The sequence below is a fragment of the Poecilia latipinna genome, unplaced genomic scaffold (assembly GCF_001443285.1).
Source record: "Poecilia latipinna isolate Pla-1442-1.1 unplaced genomic scaffold, P_latipinna-1.0 Scaffold167, whole genome shotgun sequence".
NCBI lineage: Eukaryota > Metazoa > Chordata > Actinopteri > Cyprinodontiformes > Poeciliidae > Poecilia > Poecilia latipinna.
The window spans coordinates 159,919-176,128 of NW_015112783.1; the positions used below are offsets into that span (position 1 = coordinate 159,919).

General features: G+C 38.3%; 1 protein-coding gene across 3 annotated transcripts in view; it reads left to right on the plus strand.

Annotated features, from left to right (window-relative positions):
* Positions 1-16,210, plus strand: part of hdac4 (histone deacetylase 4) — a 137,806-nt gene that overhangs the window by 90,012 nt on the left and 31,584 nt on the right. For all 3 annotated transcript variants that reach the window (XM_015029909.1, XM_015029911.1, XM_015029910.1), the window contains 9 exons: positions 1,312-1,418; positions 2,184-2,303; positions 2,602-2,815; positions 3,598-3,818; positions 8,896-9,177; positions 11,781-11,967; positions 12,327-12,460; positions 13,506-13,608; positions 15,580-15,626. In XM_015029909.1, coding sequence (XP_014885395.1) covers positions 1,312-1,418; positions 2,184-2,303; positions 2,602-2,815; positions 3,598-3,818; positions 8,896-9,177; positions 11,781-11,967; positions 12,327-12,460; positions 13,506-13,608; positions 15,580-15,626 — 1,415 coding nt within the window. The remainder of the gene's footprint in view (positions 1-1,311; positions 1,419-2,183; positions 2,304-2,601; positions 2,816-3,597; positions 3,819-8,895; positions 9,178-11,780; positions 11,968-12,326; positions 12,461-13,505; positions 13,609-15,579; positions 15,627-16,210) is intronic.

A 16,210-nucleotide genomic window follows, 5' to 3' on the forward strand; every position in this document is an offset into this window, starting at 1 on the left:
AAAAAAAAAAAAAAAAGAGACTCTCTTGCTCTTAACTCAACCTAAATAAAAATAAGGTATATATATATATATATATATATATATATATATATATATATTTGAATATGTACATCTAGCAAAAAAAATGCATATTTGTGTTTCTGTGCTTCTGTTCATTTATACATGTGTTTTGGTTAAAAAAATGATTTAGATACAATCTTAAGGAGGAAAAATATTTCCACATACAACTAAAAATGTCTTTAAATTCAGCTTTATTGTTCATTTCTGGCCATTGCAGGTTTGTAAAAAAAGGAATATTTTTTTTTTTACTACTGTGATTAATGTTGTATCCATTTCTATGCAAGTCTTAAGTGCAAGTTTGCAAACTGGCAATTATTTAAAAAAAATAAAAAACATGTTTGTATGAGGATCGTGAACAAACACGTTCCCTTAAGTTGATTAATCAACTAAATAAAATTCCCACTGTCTTCAATGAACTCAACTCGTGATTATCTGTCTTAAATGCCAGCATTTTACAGATAATTGAAAATTAAGCTCATATTTCACTACTGCATCCATTTAAATTTTTCTGCAAGAAACTTGCAGAAAAAAAAGATTTTTCATGTTTGATAAAAGAGGCACTTTGTTTTGAAAGTCATAAAATTGAAGGGCTGGTGTTTGAGCTGCTTCCTGTGTGGGAACATACACCACTGCAGCACACATGAAGGAGAGCTGCAGCTACCAGTACTGTCTCCCTTTCTCTTTGAATACCTCTGTATAGTGTGAAAAACACTTTGCTTGTTGAATAAAACAGAATTCTGCAAGATGGTTTTTAAAACGTTGGCTGCCACATGGCTTGTTAAAAAGTCTGAATCCTAGCCGTAGATGTCACCAGGCAGGCCAGTTTTTCTCATGGTAACCAACTGCTAAACCTGCATGTTTTAAGATACCAAAATAAGTTGATGCTGTATGTAGGTGATGTCACTGTAGTCATTAATACAGTTTATTATCTTTATTTATTGCTTTAAAATGATGACGTGAAGAGGAAAATCACTAAGCAGTGATAACATTATTAAAGCTGAACAATCTCTGCAGATAGTCCACAGGGAAACTCTGTAATTAGATTCACACTATCAGCATGATATCCAGTGACATATTGTATTAAATTGAATCCTCTTGTAAAAGAAAAAAAAACATACAATGAATTATTTTATTTGGCTTTAGCTTCTAAAAGTCATATAATTTCCTGGTAGACTCATTAGTCAACAGTTAGCTGCTTGTCAGCATATTAAACCATTCCTGTCGTGTGTTTCTGTGCTGTGTGTATTACAGACTCTGCATGCAACAGTGCGCCAGGCTCCGGCCCCAGTTCCCCCAACAACAGCTCCAGTAACATCCCCAGTGAAAATGGGATCCCGATCTCCACCAGCCCAGGAGAGGTGAGCAGGATGGCTGCACACGTGTGCATCCCTCTGACTGCAGACACACTTTCGTCTTCCCAGTTTATGCAATGCACAGACTCTCGTCATAGTGACCACAGAGTCATTATAACCTACGGTTATAAGATTAGATTTTTTTTTTACCAAGCCATTGATTTGTTCATAAAGCTTTATAATATTTGTAAAATTCTCTTTTGTTTGTCTCAGTAAATGCTTTTATAACAATTTTCCCTTTTAAAGACAGTTTTTGAATGAACTTTCAGTCTAACATCTCCTGCTAGGATTTTTAATGTTTTCTTTTCAGCATATGCATCGATACTGGTATCAGTTTTAAATGAAACAGAAAATAAAGAAGTGACTCATTTTGCCCATTCACACATCAAAACACTTGGTCTCTGACCTTTATTTGATTTTTACAGAAACAAGTTGCTTCACAGAAATTGCTGTTGATTGACGAGCAGGAAGTGAGTTTTCACTTCCACTGCATTTAGTGAACATGACAAAATACAATTCAGAATTTGTTATATTTGACTGGCAAATAACCAGTGACTTCTCAGGGATCCAATTAAAGCATCATTTCTGAACTCTATGTACTAATGTTTTTCTTCATTTCTCTGGGGGAAAAAAATGTCTCATAGAGGAGAGAAAAATAAAGCAACCTCCAGTTTTTGGTTTCATGTTTCAGAACTCTAGAAAACAAAAGTCAGTGTAAATATCCGTGAAAAGGTTTCTGTTAACAGATTGTTTTGGTGCATGTGTGCTCAGGCCTCTCTGATTCAGAGGCTGGCTACCAGGGACGGTCCACTCAGCCAGCTGTCTCTCTACACGTCACCTTCTCTGCCCAACATCACTTTAGGACTGCCTGCCTCTGGCCCTGCAAACTCTGTGAGTAAACAAGCTAACCAGCATTAATGACCCACACTGTCCTGATTGTTACTTAAAGGAATAAATTTAAAAACACAGGAAACTGATTTAGTTTGATACAGAATTAACGGTTGCTGAAACAGGCGCTGAGTTGTATTTTTGGCAAGTGGGTGTACAGTATATCAGATTTTTGGCATTACCATCTCTCTCCATCTCTCTGCCCACGTGTCACTTTTTGACCGTTCTCCCACTCCGACTGTCTGCCTCCCTCTTTTCTTCTCCGTCTTCTCGTGTCTTTCCGTCTCTGTCTCTTTTGTAGGTGGTATCGGGACACCAAGATGGCGAGAGTCATCTGGCGCTGCCAGCGTTGCAGCCGGGCATTCCACTGGCCCCGGCTTTTCTGCCCACCTCCCACCTGCCGTCCTACTTGGCCTCGTCGGCGTTGGACAGGGACGGGCCTGGAGGGGGCGCAGCTGGTCACAACCCCCTCCTTCAACACATGGTGCTAATGGAGCAGAGCCACAGCTCAATGGGTCAGCAGCCACCACAACATTTATATAAACCTTCTTATTTTCATCTTAAACTCCCCGCTTTTTTTTCATTAGCATATTTTTATTCATTTCTTTCCTATAAATAGGATTTCAAAGAATTGGAACGATCATTGAAAAGTCACATATTTCGGATATTTATTGTTGTAAAAATGTAAAATTCAGTTTCTCAGAGAAAATAATTGTTATATCAGGACAATTAAAAGCTGAAAGGCTGCTAAACTTTTAAGGAAGCTTATTTTTACTTCATTGGTTTTGTTGGATCTTCTTCTTGATAATACTCCATAGATTCTCAGATTTTTCCAGCAGAGTTTTTGAAACAGATTTTCTTCAAATTTCTCTCAAGACAGTCGATTATATGCTTTTTTGTCCTTCCACTTAACTTTCCATTTGTATGTTCGGATGCAGAATTCTGGAAACAGCCAGCTTCTTTACTAATGAACTCCTGTGACTTATCCTTCTTCACTGGTTTATTGATCTTTTGTTCTGTTCTTATTTTGTGTGAAACTAATTTTTTGGTTTTAAGCCAAAAGCATCAAAACTTATGAATTTGGGAGAAGTTAACTTACTTATAAAATGTTAAGTTTTTAAATTTATTTACTAGGCTCTGATGATGATATTTTAAAATATTAACAAGCACTGTTTGGATGTTGCCTTGGAGGAAAGTTAATAGGTTGCCTGTTTTATGAGCCTTAGTCCATCTGTAAGCTTGCAAATTAAAATTCAACGCTGCTCAGCAATAAGAGCATTTCTTTGTTTTTCCACAGTCGGTCTGGGTGGTCTGCCTCTCCCGTCTCCCACCGTCTCCAAGCTGGTGCGGGGCCACCGTCCCCTGGGAAGGACCCAGTCGGCCCCTCTGCCTCAGCAGCCGTGCGGACAGGCGCAGGCCCTGCAGCAGCTGGTGGTCCAGCAGCAGCATCAGCAGTTCCTGGAAAAGCACAAGCAACTGTTTCAACAGCAGCAGCAACAGCAGCACATCATCAATAAGGTATCTCACCATGTCCAATGCGCACTTTGTCAAAAAAGCATTCAGACACCTGTCTCAGACCCAAACAGCAGCAAGTTATAGTGGTGCAAATCGGGAATATTTTAAACCACGGATAATATCTAATATCTGTGTCTTCAGACTAGTTCTCCAGACTGTATGAGGAAAAAGAAACCTGAATGAAATGAAAAACTCTGTCTCCTCTGAAGCAGCATTTGAATAGAATCAACTGGAGATTTTTCCTCAGTACTTCATGTACAAGTGCATTTGAATCACCTGCAAATGATTCAGTTAATGTGCTTGAATCTCGTTTGCCGTCCGCAAGCCGGATGAATCAGCCATCAATCAGCAAGTCTTTAGTCTTGTTTTTTTATTTTCTGTGTGCCCGTGTCCCTGCTTCCTGCCGTCGCCGTGGCAACCAGGCGTGCGGGGCGGGGGAAAGCCTCTACCATGTAAGGTCAAACAGGAAGTATGACTCACCGCATCGCTGTGGAAGTCTGTGTTTGTGCGATCTGAGAGAGATGCGGCGTGACGGGAGGAGATGCTTGTTTGTGGTATAGACGCGTGTGCGCGCGCGCTTGTGTGTGTGTGTGTGTGCGGGTGTGTATGTGTGCGTGTGTGTGTGTAGGTGTGTGTGTGTGTGTGTGTGTGTGTGTGTGTGTCTCTGAAGTTCCTCAAGGAATACGGTCCATCGCTTTGTGTTCTCTGGCTGCACGTTGCTCCCTGCGCTTCCACACTCAAGGTTAATTAAGTGAAGCTCAAGTGCAACTTAAGGTTGTTTTTATGCTGGATTAAAAGTTGCTCATGTTGTCTCCCAGGCAGTTTATTTTCTTTCTTGTGGAAATCAAACTTCAGTGTCTGATTTCATTCTTCTTTAAACTTCTCCAAAACTCCCTTCCTCTTTTCGTGGGTCTTCTTGATGCTCTTTGTTCATTTTATCCTGTGGAGACTAATTAGGCCTCTTCTGGTTTTATTTAGGGGCACCAGAGTAAACAGGAGAGACTTTCAGATTTTTTAAACTTTTTATTATTGTGGATGCATGTGTCATACTCTCTGTTCACAATTATGAAGTGGTTGTTTTGTGTGTGTGTCTATCTAATAAAATCCCTGTAAATTACAAAGTAATTGTAAAAGACAAAATGCAGAAAAGTTCAAAGAGTGCGAATACTTTTGCAAGGCGCTGCATTCAGGCTAAGTCTCATAATGTAGTTATTCTAAAACAATAAGCTAACTTTTGCCTTACTGTAAGTTATCTGCATGGCAGCTTTTTTTGTTGATTGCTTTGAAACTGTTGAAAATATCTTCATGGAGGGAGGATTCCAAAATCCATAAACCACGACCTCTAATCAGAGCTTTTTTTGAGTGTATACTTAAATTTTACTGTCCATGTGTGAAGTGGAATCCCTTCCTTTATTCTATGTGACGGTTTGACGCAGATGAGTGTTAATTAGATTTTTACAACAGGCATTCATTTGGATACCAACCTCAAATATCCGTACATAATGCAGTCCAGAGTAGATCATGCCATGTTTGCTTTCCATCTGTTTGGAGTGAACGCGTATGCCTTTGTTCTGGATGCAACAAGGGTTTATGTTTTGGTTCTTTCATAGATAATTACTTCTGTGATATAATTTGTGCACATCAAAAGTTCATGTTATGCATAAAAGGAAGCTTTTTGTTTGTGAACTCTAGCTCAACAGAATGGGCAAAATATAAATGAGTCAGAAAATACACGACTCAAAGTTATTTTCTGCTAATATTTCAGGTCATGGTATGAATAATTGTGCAGTTTGAAGTTATATGCTGCTTCCTTTTTGCTCCCTTATTGTGTAACATGTTTAAACAACAACCAACCTTTATTTTTATTTGCATTTTTCATGTTTCTCTCTTTAAACATGACAGTAAAATAACATGTTACAGCTCTGCAGAAAGCTAGTGATAATAGTTTTTAAAAAATCATATATTGTCTAATATTACATTAAAACCAAATATTTAATTGCATAGTTTAGTATGTGAGTAAAAAAGAATAAAAATAATAATCTAATTATTAATTATTCTGGTATAGATATTGTTATATTCTTGACTCAATTTATTTGGTAATAAACAATTCAATGTTCATACTAGAATATTTGTTATAAAAACTGGAAATATCATAGTTGTAAAAATTGACATTATTTTGATAATTTACTGTTAACCGTGGATTATGTTTGCAAATTGTATGGGTTATTTTCAGCCAACACAGAAGTCAAACATGGTACTTTCTCTATCATATTTTTTTAAAATCATCCCTTATTCTCAAATCCTATTTTAGAGATAATTATGACATTTCTAACTGAGAACACATTATACCTGGGGAACGAGCATAGATAACATTCACAAGATAATGAAGAAACATTTTCTCCCTGTTTTTTTTTTTCCTCCCAATGACAAATTACATACTTTACAGCAGTATGTCACTTTAAGCCTTAAGCATGTTTTTTTTTGTCCACATCAAACATGACACAGCTATTTTTCTTTATTAATTTATAATAATTAAACATTTTAGTTACAAGCATTATCCATAATGCTGGTACCAACATGTTCATCAAATTAGCTAGAAGGTAATATTTTTGTCACTTTATTGTACAAAATTATAACATTTTTATGACAAATTATTACCCCATTGCTGCTGAAATCTAAAAACCTGAAATTGTCCTTGATTAAATAAAACCAAATAAAAGTTTTTCTTGTTTGTGTAAATTGTGTGTTAAAGTTCTACACACAGTGTCGATCACTTTAGGTTTGGTCAGAGTAATGACATTAGATTACAAACAAGAAACTTCATATAAGATGCAAACAATATTCTCCTCTTGATTGACACTTTTTCTGTATTTTTTACTTTTGTAAATGCCTCACAGATGATGGAAATGATGTCATTGGAGAACTTTTATTTCCAGTTTAATTAGTTATGCTAACAATGGCTGAAAACTTTCTTGTTAGTTAAATTTTGTTTGTCCATTTAGGACCAGAGTATTAAGAATTCAACCTGTGTTACAAACTGTTGTACAAAAATACATTTCATTGTATTTCACAGAACTTAAAGCAAACCTTATGTGCAACCTCTTTGCTGGCTGGGCCACATTTTAGTCAAGCCAGCAATAAAAAAGGGTGTGGGGGTTAGAGGGAGTGAGTTGGGGGACTGAAGCAATCAATCCTGGAAAAACTCCAACACGGACTTGCTTTCCACTCTTAATTACATGAAAGGGCTAAGGCAATACAGTGATATATTCAAGTGATATTGATGTGCAAGTACAGGCCTGTTAGGGAGATGGATACATTGAGTCAACAAGTGTCAAGTGTTTGTGTATAAAATCACCTCTTCTTTCCGCTGCATGCTGTCCTCATCTTCCGGCTTACTTAACAGGCTTATTTAACGCCTGCCCCCTTTATGCTCCATACCCCAGCAATTATTTTTTGTCCAATAGGGAAAAAAAACTGGAGTAGAAAGAGGAAAAGAGAGCAGAACATGAAAGAAAAGAAGAGTGAGAATCAGTGCAGCAGGACTGGTTGAGTGTTTTGAGTTTGTTTGGAGAAAAGGGACTGGGATGAGGCAAGAGCCTGTTCTCTGACGTCAATAGACTGTTCCCTGGGCAGCATGCCAGCCAAGTGTGTGTGTGTGTGTGTGTTTATGTGGATGTGTGTGTGATCCCTGCACACAAACTGGTCCAGTCCAATCATGACCTGCACATCAAGGTTGAGTTCTCTGACGACAGCGACGGGGACAGCTGCCACAACAAGATTACAAGAGTCACCCCTCCGCAGTTCCTGCGATCTCCCTGCGTCTCTCCCTCGTGCCCCTTAGCTCAGTTTTTCTGGGTTCAAACAAGGTGACCTTAAAAATGAAATTACAAGCAGGCAGAAGGATTCTGTCACAAGGTTCAGAATAAACAGTCGCTGTGGTCCAGAAACGCATTTGCCTTTAATTACTTCTTAGGAGTCTTTCTTCGCATATTATGTCTTTTTGGAGGATGTGTTGAGCACGTCCTCAAATGTTTCATATAAACAGAATGAAGTATGTAACTGCTAAGATTCTTGAATCTGCTGCATAAGCTACACCCTGTTCTAGTTTTCCCAACTTTACCTTCTGGGAGTTCTCCATGTTCCGACTCTAGTCTGCCCTCTAGTGGCCTCTTGTAGTAAAAGGGTGAAGCACACACAGAGAGTGTTGATCGAACCCGGGTCCACGAGTCTGGGGTTATAACGGAAGTATATTTCTGGGTCTGGTTCAGAGTACAGATCAGGTTTATCTCTGTCTGGTTAATGTTAGTTTTATGTTTATTTAAACTCAAGGTCTCTTATGTTGTTTTTGAGCTTAGACTCATCGATCAGTTATTTTTGGAATGAAAGATTACTTTTGGACACAAAGTTGTGGAATATATTTTCTTCATGCAATTTTATTTCAGAAATCCACTTTTTAAAGGTTTTTCTATTGTTGCCCCTCAGATATTTTGGGATTTTTTTTAGGTGTAGCAGGTTTAGTTCAGGTGCCCTTAGAGGGGCGGTATTGTGTCAAATCGTCTTTTCCGAGCTTTTCATCATGTACAACATGTAGTGTTGTTTTGATTCTTTCTTGCATGTTTGAGAAATCTTTTCATCTCCTGTGGCAACCATTCAGCTGTGCAAAATGCCTGGTGGCCCGAGCGCCGCCTTCAAGGATGAAATTCCTCCAATGCGGTTTGCAAACCTCCCAGCCTCCACCTCACAGAGCATCCCTTTCCTGTGACTCTCCCACTCAGGTCCTTCAGACTAGCCAGCATCAATTAGCAAACATCTGGTGGAACATCTGCTGAGCTTGTTACACAAGCAACCTCTCAGTATAATGCTGGTAAAAACATTGTTAAAGGCTTTATAGAGGAGCCATGTTGTGATGACTTCATGAAGGCAGAGTTTCAGAAAGAACAAGAGTTTCTTAAGGAGACAGAGTCTCAATTTCAAAGTGTAAAATAGTTACTTGATTATGCCATAAAAGGCACTATGTGGCTGGAAAACTCATATCACTGTAAGATCCAAATTTCATCTCTCTTGTCTCCTCGTTCTCCAGATCATGTCCAAGCCTGGCGATCCGGTGTCAGCTGCCAGCTCTGGAGCCTCTGTGCTGGGTAGGCAGCACCAGAGTCACCCAGAGGAGACGGAAGAGGAGCTCAGGGAGCACCAGGGACTCACCTCATCCTCGTCATCATCATCCACTTCGTCTGGGCCGGAAACGGGGTTGATACGGGGTCTGGTCATCAAGCAGGAACCGCCAGACCTCCAAGAGCAAGAAGAGAGGGAACAACGGGACCAGAGAGAGAGACAGGCTGAGCAGGACTTCATGTTCAAACAAGTAAGATGGAAAACTAAGAAGACAGAACATCACAAATCATTTAAAATGTTTCTGTCTGAATTTATTTGAAAGTGATCATAGTTCAAAGTAGTCAGTGTCTCATTACATGAAGCATATGGTTGATTTTAGTTGCAAAAGGAATGAATTAGATATGATTATGAACAGCTGGTTTTGTTTTTAGATTCAGAGTTTGATTCAGTAGTTGGTTGATTTGACTGGATCCCTCAAGAAGTGACAAACTGTTCTAAGGAAGATCTACGGTATTTCAAAAGAGCCCTAGATGTTCTATGACTACCAGTTTAGTTGAGTTCAGTGGGCCCCTGGATCCCAGTGGTTGTGGACCACAACTAACTCCAAAAATCTAAAATACATACTTAAGACCTCCTCTAAAATCTTGTAACTTATAACTGCCTACTAAAATATATTGGTGCATAGAGTGGAAACCATCTTAACTCTGCCACAGAATCTAACATCTCCGTTCTTCCATATCTCTGCTTTTGGGGTTTCAGGTAATCGGCACCAAGGAAAATCAATAACGTTTGTTCATTGAATGCTTTGCAAACTCCATCCAATGGCGCGTCGAGTAGCATTACACTGACGTATTTCAGCTTCCCAAGCCGCATTTTCTTTCAAGTATCTTTTCACTTTATGGGGAAAAAAAGGTGAATAGGTGAACCATTTGGAAATAATTTGGTTATGTTCCACATAAAAAAACATGAATGCTGAATAACAGTTTCCACACATATTTCAAAGCTATTATACGTTGCATCACCTTATCAAAGAGTTTAATTCATGACAAACTGTCGGATGATTCATTTCAGAAGAGTTTTATAACTTCAAACCTCTTTCAAAACACTAAATATGGTGAGCTGGAAAAATAAACCAATCTTTATTTCAATAGCCCAACTTGAACAAATAAGTAAAACCCGAGGTGCATTAAAGTAAGCCGGAAAATACAAGAATAAAAACAAACCATTCCCACCGCCACCACAACTGATCACCCACAAAATCACACCCAGAGACCTCAGATGAAAACACTGTGTGCTGAAGTGTGTGATCTCAAACTGCACCTGTAGACATTATGTTAAAATGACCCTAATCCCAAATAATTCTGAAAACAAAACATAACAGGTATGATAAATTTCACAGAATTAGTTAAATGCTTGAAACATAAATGTATTAACTTAGTTATAAATAACGGGAACATAGTAATAAATAATAATATGTAAATAAAAGTATTGGCTAACATCTGAGATTAATAACTAAATATCCAAAAGTTACTACAAAAATAAAAGTAAACATAGTGATTACAGGAAAACTACTAACTAAAAAAGAATGTGGCGTAAAATAAGTTAAGTCCAAGGATGTTTTAAACTAAATCCTGAATAAATAATGTTTATCTTTTTATTGAATTTTTACTGAAAATAAAACCTGTTTTCAATATTTATACTTTTTACATAGCTTTTTTGTTTTTTTTACAAACTTCTTGGTTGAATGAAAAGAACAACTCTAAATCTGCCAGGCTTGTGAATAATTTCTCCTTTGCATATAAATAAATTAAACTGCCCCCACCTTGTCCTCATAAAGACCATGGAGGAGCTAAAAGACGCATTTATTTAGGTTTTTCTCCTATATTTCAAGAATTACTAAAAAAAAAAAAAAACTGTATCTGTTGATCTCCAGCGTTCCTCTTTCATTCTTCCACCAACTTTTAATTGCAGCATTCTTCTGACCCAAACAAGCGATGGTGTGAACATTCTTTAGAGCTCGTGAACATGGTGGCTTGTTTTATTATGGAAAATCTCACCGATATAAGCAAGGCACATTCCATCTGATGAGATATTTTATTGCTTTTTACCATACGTTTAGCAACATTAATTCTGCTGAAGTACACAGAAACAGCTAATTGTGCATGCCGGGAAACTAAGATAGTAAAATTACCACACATTACGCTTAGGTTGGTCTCAGACTTAAGCAAGTTTGGAATATAAATACTCGCCACCCACACAAAACACTTTTTTACCCAACCATTAAGGTTTCCCTCTCAGCATTGTTTGTTCTCGGATCTCTCAACGTACGCTGCTAATCTCCGTATTACTCTGTCTGTTTGTGACCGCGCTCCCAGGCAATCAAGACAGGGCGTCCTCATCGGTCCAGCCCATCCCTGTTTCTGCTCAGCCAAATTCAATCAGGCACTCCTCTCACTGTCACCATGGCGCCCGTGGAGTAGTGCAGGCAGACACACCCATCAGTGCGATGCAGCACTTAGGCTCAGTAAGAGCGAAAAATGGGAACTAAAATGTGTGCATGAGGTGAATCTCGATACTTTTTAAACACTTTGATCCAAAGCTGTCAAATGTTTGATTGATGGCAACTTAATGCAATTTCTTTGGTATGCGTTCACACTCTCAGTGAAAATGGGTATAGATTTTGCTTGTATGCGAAGCCAAAAACTTATTTGATGAAAATGAAATCCACGTTTTCTGTGCAATATTACATGGAAGAAGTGGAGGTGTTTGGTGCCATCTTCTGGTATCAGAAAAGTATTGCAGTCCAGCTGTTGTTCAGAGGCTTAACGGCTGTGTGTTTGTGTGTGAGAGCAGCAGGCGATGCTGTTGGAGCAGCAGCGGATCCACCAGCTGCGCAGCTACCGAGCCTCCATGGAAGCGGCCGGGTTACCGGTCAGCATCGCTGCTCACCGCCCTCTGTCCCGGACGCAGTCATCCCCAGCCTCCGCTTCCTTCCCCATTGTCGTCCCGGAGCCTCCAGTGAAGCACCGATTCACCACAGGTCAGTGGGAACACACAGTTACACCCAGAGGCAGGTGGAAGCAACACAAATTAAAAATAATGTGTTTACCTTCAAGTGTACAAAAACACGAACGGTTTCACTGTAATTAGTGCATATTTCTGCTTCCACACAATATGACTGAGAATAACAGTCAAGTGATACTTATCAACAACCACCTCTGTGGAAAAATTTAAGAAAATTACAAATTCATGCCAACATGTTTTTGTAAACTTAAGGCTCAGGTTAGATTTTCTCAGAACCTGTTAAACCCAGAAGATTTTTTTGTGTGTGTTCTGATGAGCATTACTTCATTGATATCATTAATGGAGAGTATTTTACGGTTTTTATCCGTGTTCCAGGTCTAGTGTATGACTCCTTGATGCAGAAACATCAGTGTATCTGCGGCAACGCCACCATTCATCCCGAGCATGCCGGCCGTATTCAGAGCATCTGGTCCCGGCTGCAGGAAACAGGCCTGAGGGCTCAGTGTGAGGTGAGGCCACACTTACATTCAGCAGAATCACCAATATGTTATTACATAAGCAAAGAAATGTTAAAATATCCTAAAAAAATTATAGCTTTGATGTTTTCTAATTTGGTTTCAATCTGAATTGATATCAAACTTGATGTTTTGGTTTAAATTGGTGGCTCAGGTCCATAATGGTCAAAGTGATCGAAATATGATGGAAAAAAAACTGAATGAATGAAATAAATCTTAAAAATTGCTATTAATTCATTTATTTTAAAAAATGAAATCTTATTTTAATCGGTGAGAAGAAAATGTTCAGCTATTTTTCAGTTTGATTAATTTTGGCATATCTGTGTTCAAATCTGGAATAAAATTAGTTTTCAGAATCATTAAAAACTGATTCAGTTGGAAGAAGTGGGTCCAATTTTGTCCTGAAAAAGTAGAAAACAGTCTTTAAATATTCCAAATGGGAACTCCTCCTTCAAATTATTGAGTTTAATTACTTAAAACTTATGTTCTTAATTAGCCTGTTTTTTTTGTTATTTTACAACTTAGCATACACATGTATGTATTTTACCATAGAAAAATTAATACATTTTTAGGTTATTTGTTTTAACATAAAAAGATAAGGATGGTTTTTGTTTCACACAGTTTCTGAATAGACTGTGTAAAAAATAGTTTGTAACCCTGAACAAAGTTCATCACATTCATAATGTTTTTTTCTTGTTGTTTTTAAAAGTCATGTTGATTCTCAAACAGACAAAAAAAAGAAAAGCTAAAGGCCAAATGTATTTCTTGTGCTTGTCCGATTTTTCTTTGCTGTTGCAGCTTTTTGCCAGTAGAGGGCAGTGCTAATCTGGTTATCTGACATTTGGCTTTAATCAGACTACCTCAACTTAAACACTTTAAAGTTAAGGTTGTAATCATATCACTCTGAGTGCCTCATACAATTTAGTCTTCCTATATCTATACATATTTGATTAATTGAAGAAATTGAAGCTGAGGTGATCTGCTTCCTGTCAAAAATCAGAGGCTCTGTGTCCAAACTCGATTCCTCCTCTGGTTTCAGTGTATCCGTGGAAGGAAGGCGTCACAGGAGGAGCTGCAGACGGTCCACTCTGAGCCCCACGTCCAGCTGTACGGAACCAACCCGCTGAGACAGAAACTAGACTGTAAGACATGCATCCTCACCAGTGCATCCAAACTGACCCACATGCTGAACCTAAACCTGCAGGTTTAACCTTTGATTAGTCCACTTACTGGATAAGTTGTGTCTCTAAATCAAAACGATTTCTTGTTATTGTATTTAAGTGTAACATTTATTTAATAAACAGTCAACCATCATGTCCTGTAACTTTGTCACATAGATGATTTTATACCTCCACTTGTTGTAAATGTTATTAATCTGTGACATCTGCTAAAGGAATCTATTTTAATGCTTAAACCGTTCTGAGGCAAAAGGCCCAATCTAATAAAGTGGTGGAGGTGTGACGATAAAGTCGGGACCCTTAAAGGCTGTTAAATGGAAAGTCACATAAGCTGCTTTGTCACTTAGATCTGGACTTAACGTGCAGATGGAGCCAAGGAACTTGGTGTGTGTGCGTGCGTGTGTGTGTGTGTGTGTGCGTGTGCGTGCGTGTGTGTGTGTGTGTGTGTGTGTTAGGGTGTACATTTATAATCCCCAAAATGATGGGGCAGATCCCAGTGGTGATCTTAGCTTCCATACCAAAAGAGAGTTAAGATCTGGGTTTAATGGAAAAGATAGAAATGCAAATGCTGTGATTAAAATGACACGGTCTGCAGAAAACAGGCTGATTTTGGACAACAAAAGGTAAAAGTATAAAAGTACCTTCCAATTATGATCTTAAATACCTAATGGTAATAGAGTTGTGTAAAAAAACATAAAATAAATGTTTTGTTTTTTGCAGTAGTATAATCTCACCATTAAAAATGTAAAAAAAAAAAAATGAACCTTTAAATGAGTACATTTAATCAGTGGGGATAAATCCCTCTTTAATTAATTAATATGTTTTATTCTAATTAACTGACAGGACACTGACTGGAACTCTTAAAGGTTGATGTAAAATATTAGTAAATGTTTTCTTTTTTTGGTTATATGTTACTTTTTTAAGTTGATTAGAGTATCAAGAAACTTCAAAGTCGTACATGATTTTCTGCTTTTAGTATAAATGTGACATAAACAAAAGGGGAAATACAAGAAAATAGGATATTTTAGTCTATTAGGAAGTGACTGAAACTTCCAAGGCTCTTTAGCTTGTCCTTATCAACAGACACAGCAACTCTGTAAAGTTTCAAACCCAACACTCAAAGTGGGTCTGGTATACAGAAAAGAACAATTAAGATGAAAAGCACATGATGCACATTCTCAAGAAATGATCAGGTCACTTTAAGTAGTTGTCTTTCTGATTCTATGAAAAGACTGATGATTGTTCATCACTGGGTCTTTTACTGAGCTTTTCAGCAGAATAATAATTCTAAATATATTTATAAATCACTTCAGAAATGCTGCAGTGAAACAAAATCCCTGGTTTTCTGTTGTCATCTCAGCCTGCGAACTTAAATCATGTAGAAAACCTGCAGGGCGAGAAGACCAAGGCTCTGGATGATCTAGAGATTACATGTATTTGCCCCCTGGCTTTAAATTACATGTCAGCTTCTTAAGTGTAAGTTAATCGGTTCTGCATTAAAAGTGAATTTAATTTTATACACCATTATTATTCGTGCCAGGAAGTGTGGAAGGGAAGTTTTGCAGAAAAACTGACATACAGAATCAGGGTTGTTGAAAGAAACTGTCGTCGTCCCAAATGTTTCTTTGGAGTACAAGTAAATTAGCCGGCTAATCTTTGTTTATTGACCTTCAGTGGCAGAACAGAACCCGTTCTGGCCTTCTCCCTGAGGAGACCGTTGATTGTGAGGTCAATGAGATCTTTTTTTCTTGTCCTGTTCAAATTAAAGCATCCCCCCCTTGTGTACTCTTGCTGTTAGATAAGGTCAGAAAGTCAAATGTGAAGTTTTAGTGGGTCATGTGCTCATTTGGGCCTTCGTGGCCCCAAAGTTTTTCCTTTCACCTGCTGACCTTTTACCCCCCGTCTCAATTCTTAAATGTATTTCTTCTCCTTCAGGTGCCGTGAATCCCATGTTTGTGAGGTTACCATGCGGAGGCATTGGGGTAGGTGACTCATTTTTGCTTGTGAAAAATAGATTTTACAAACATTCGCTGTCTAGTTAAAGCATTTTTAACTCATGTGGGCGATCTTTCTCGAAAACCTGGGTTTTTATAAGCCATGCTGCTTGACTTAGAGGAAAAGCTGTCATGTTTGTAATCATCTAATCGCCAATCATCAAGTGCTTGTTTGACTTCGTTGGAAGTAGTTTCAGTATCGAGGCGGTATTAGTGAAACAACAGAGCGGCGGTCGCCCACGCTCTCCGAATCGGCCCACGGATTCAGAAACGCTCCCATTTCTCTTACAAACTCACACACACAAACACACATAAAACCACCGCCCCTCAAGGACTAGAGGCAAACAAAAGCTGTTGCTTGCCTTTCCGCTGCGCTTAAAATTATAACCAGATGTTCTTTCTTTCTTTGTGTGTGTGCTGGTGGAGGCGGTGATTGTGTTTTTCTGGATGTTTGTGTGCTCTCCTGGTGATCTTGGTGCCCATTTACATCTCTGAGAGCTCCCTTCCATACCCGACGTAATCACAGCTGGGTATTTGCTGGTGTTTTTCACACGGTTAATAATTTTAAGGCC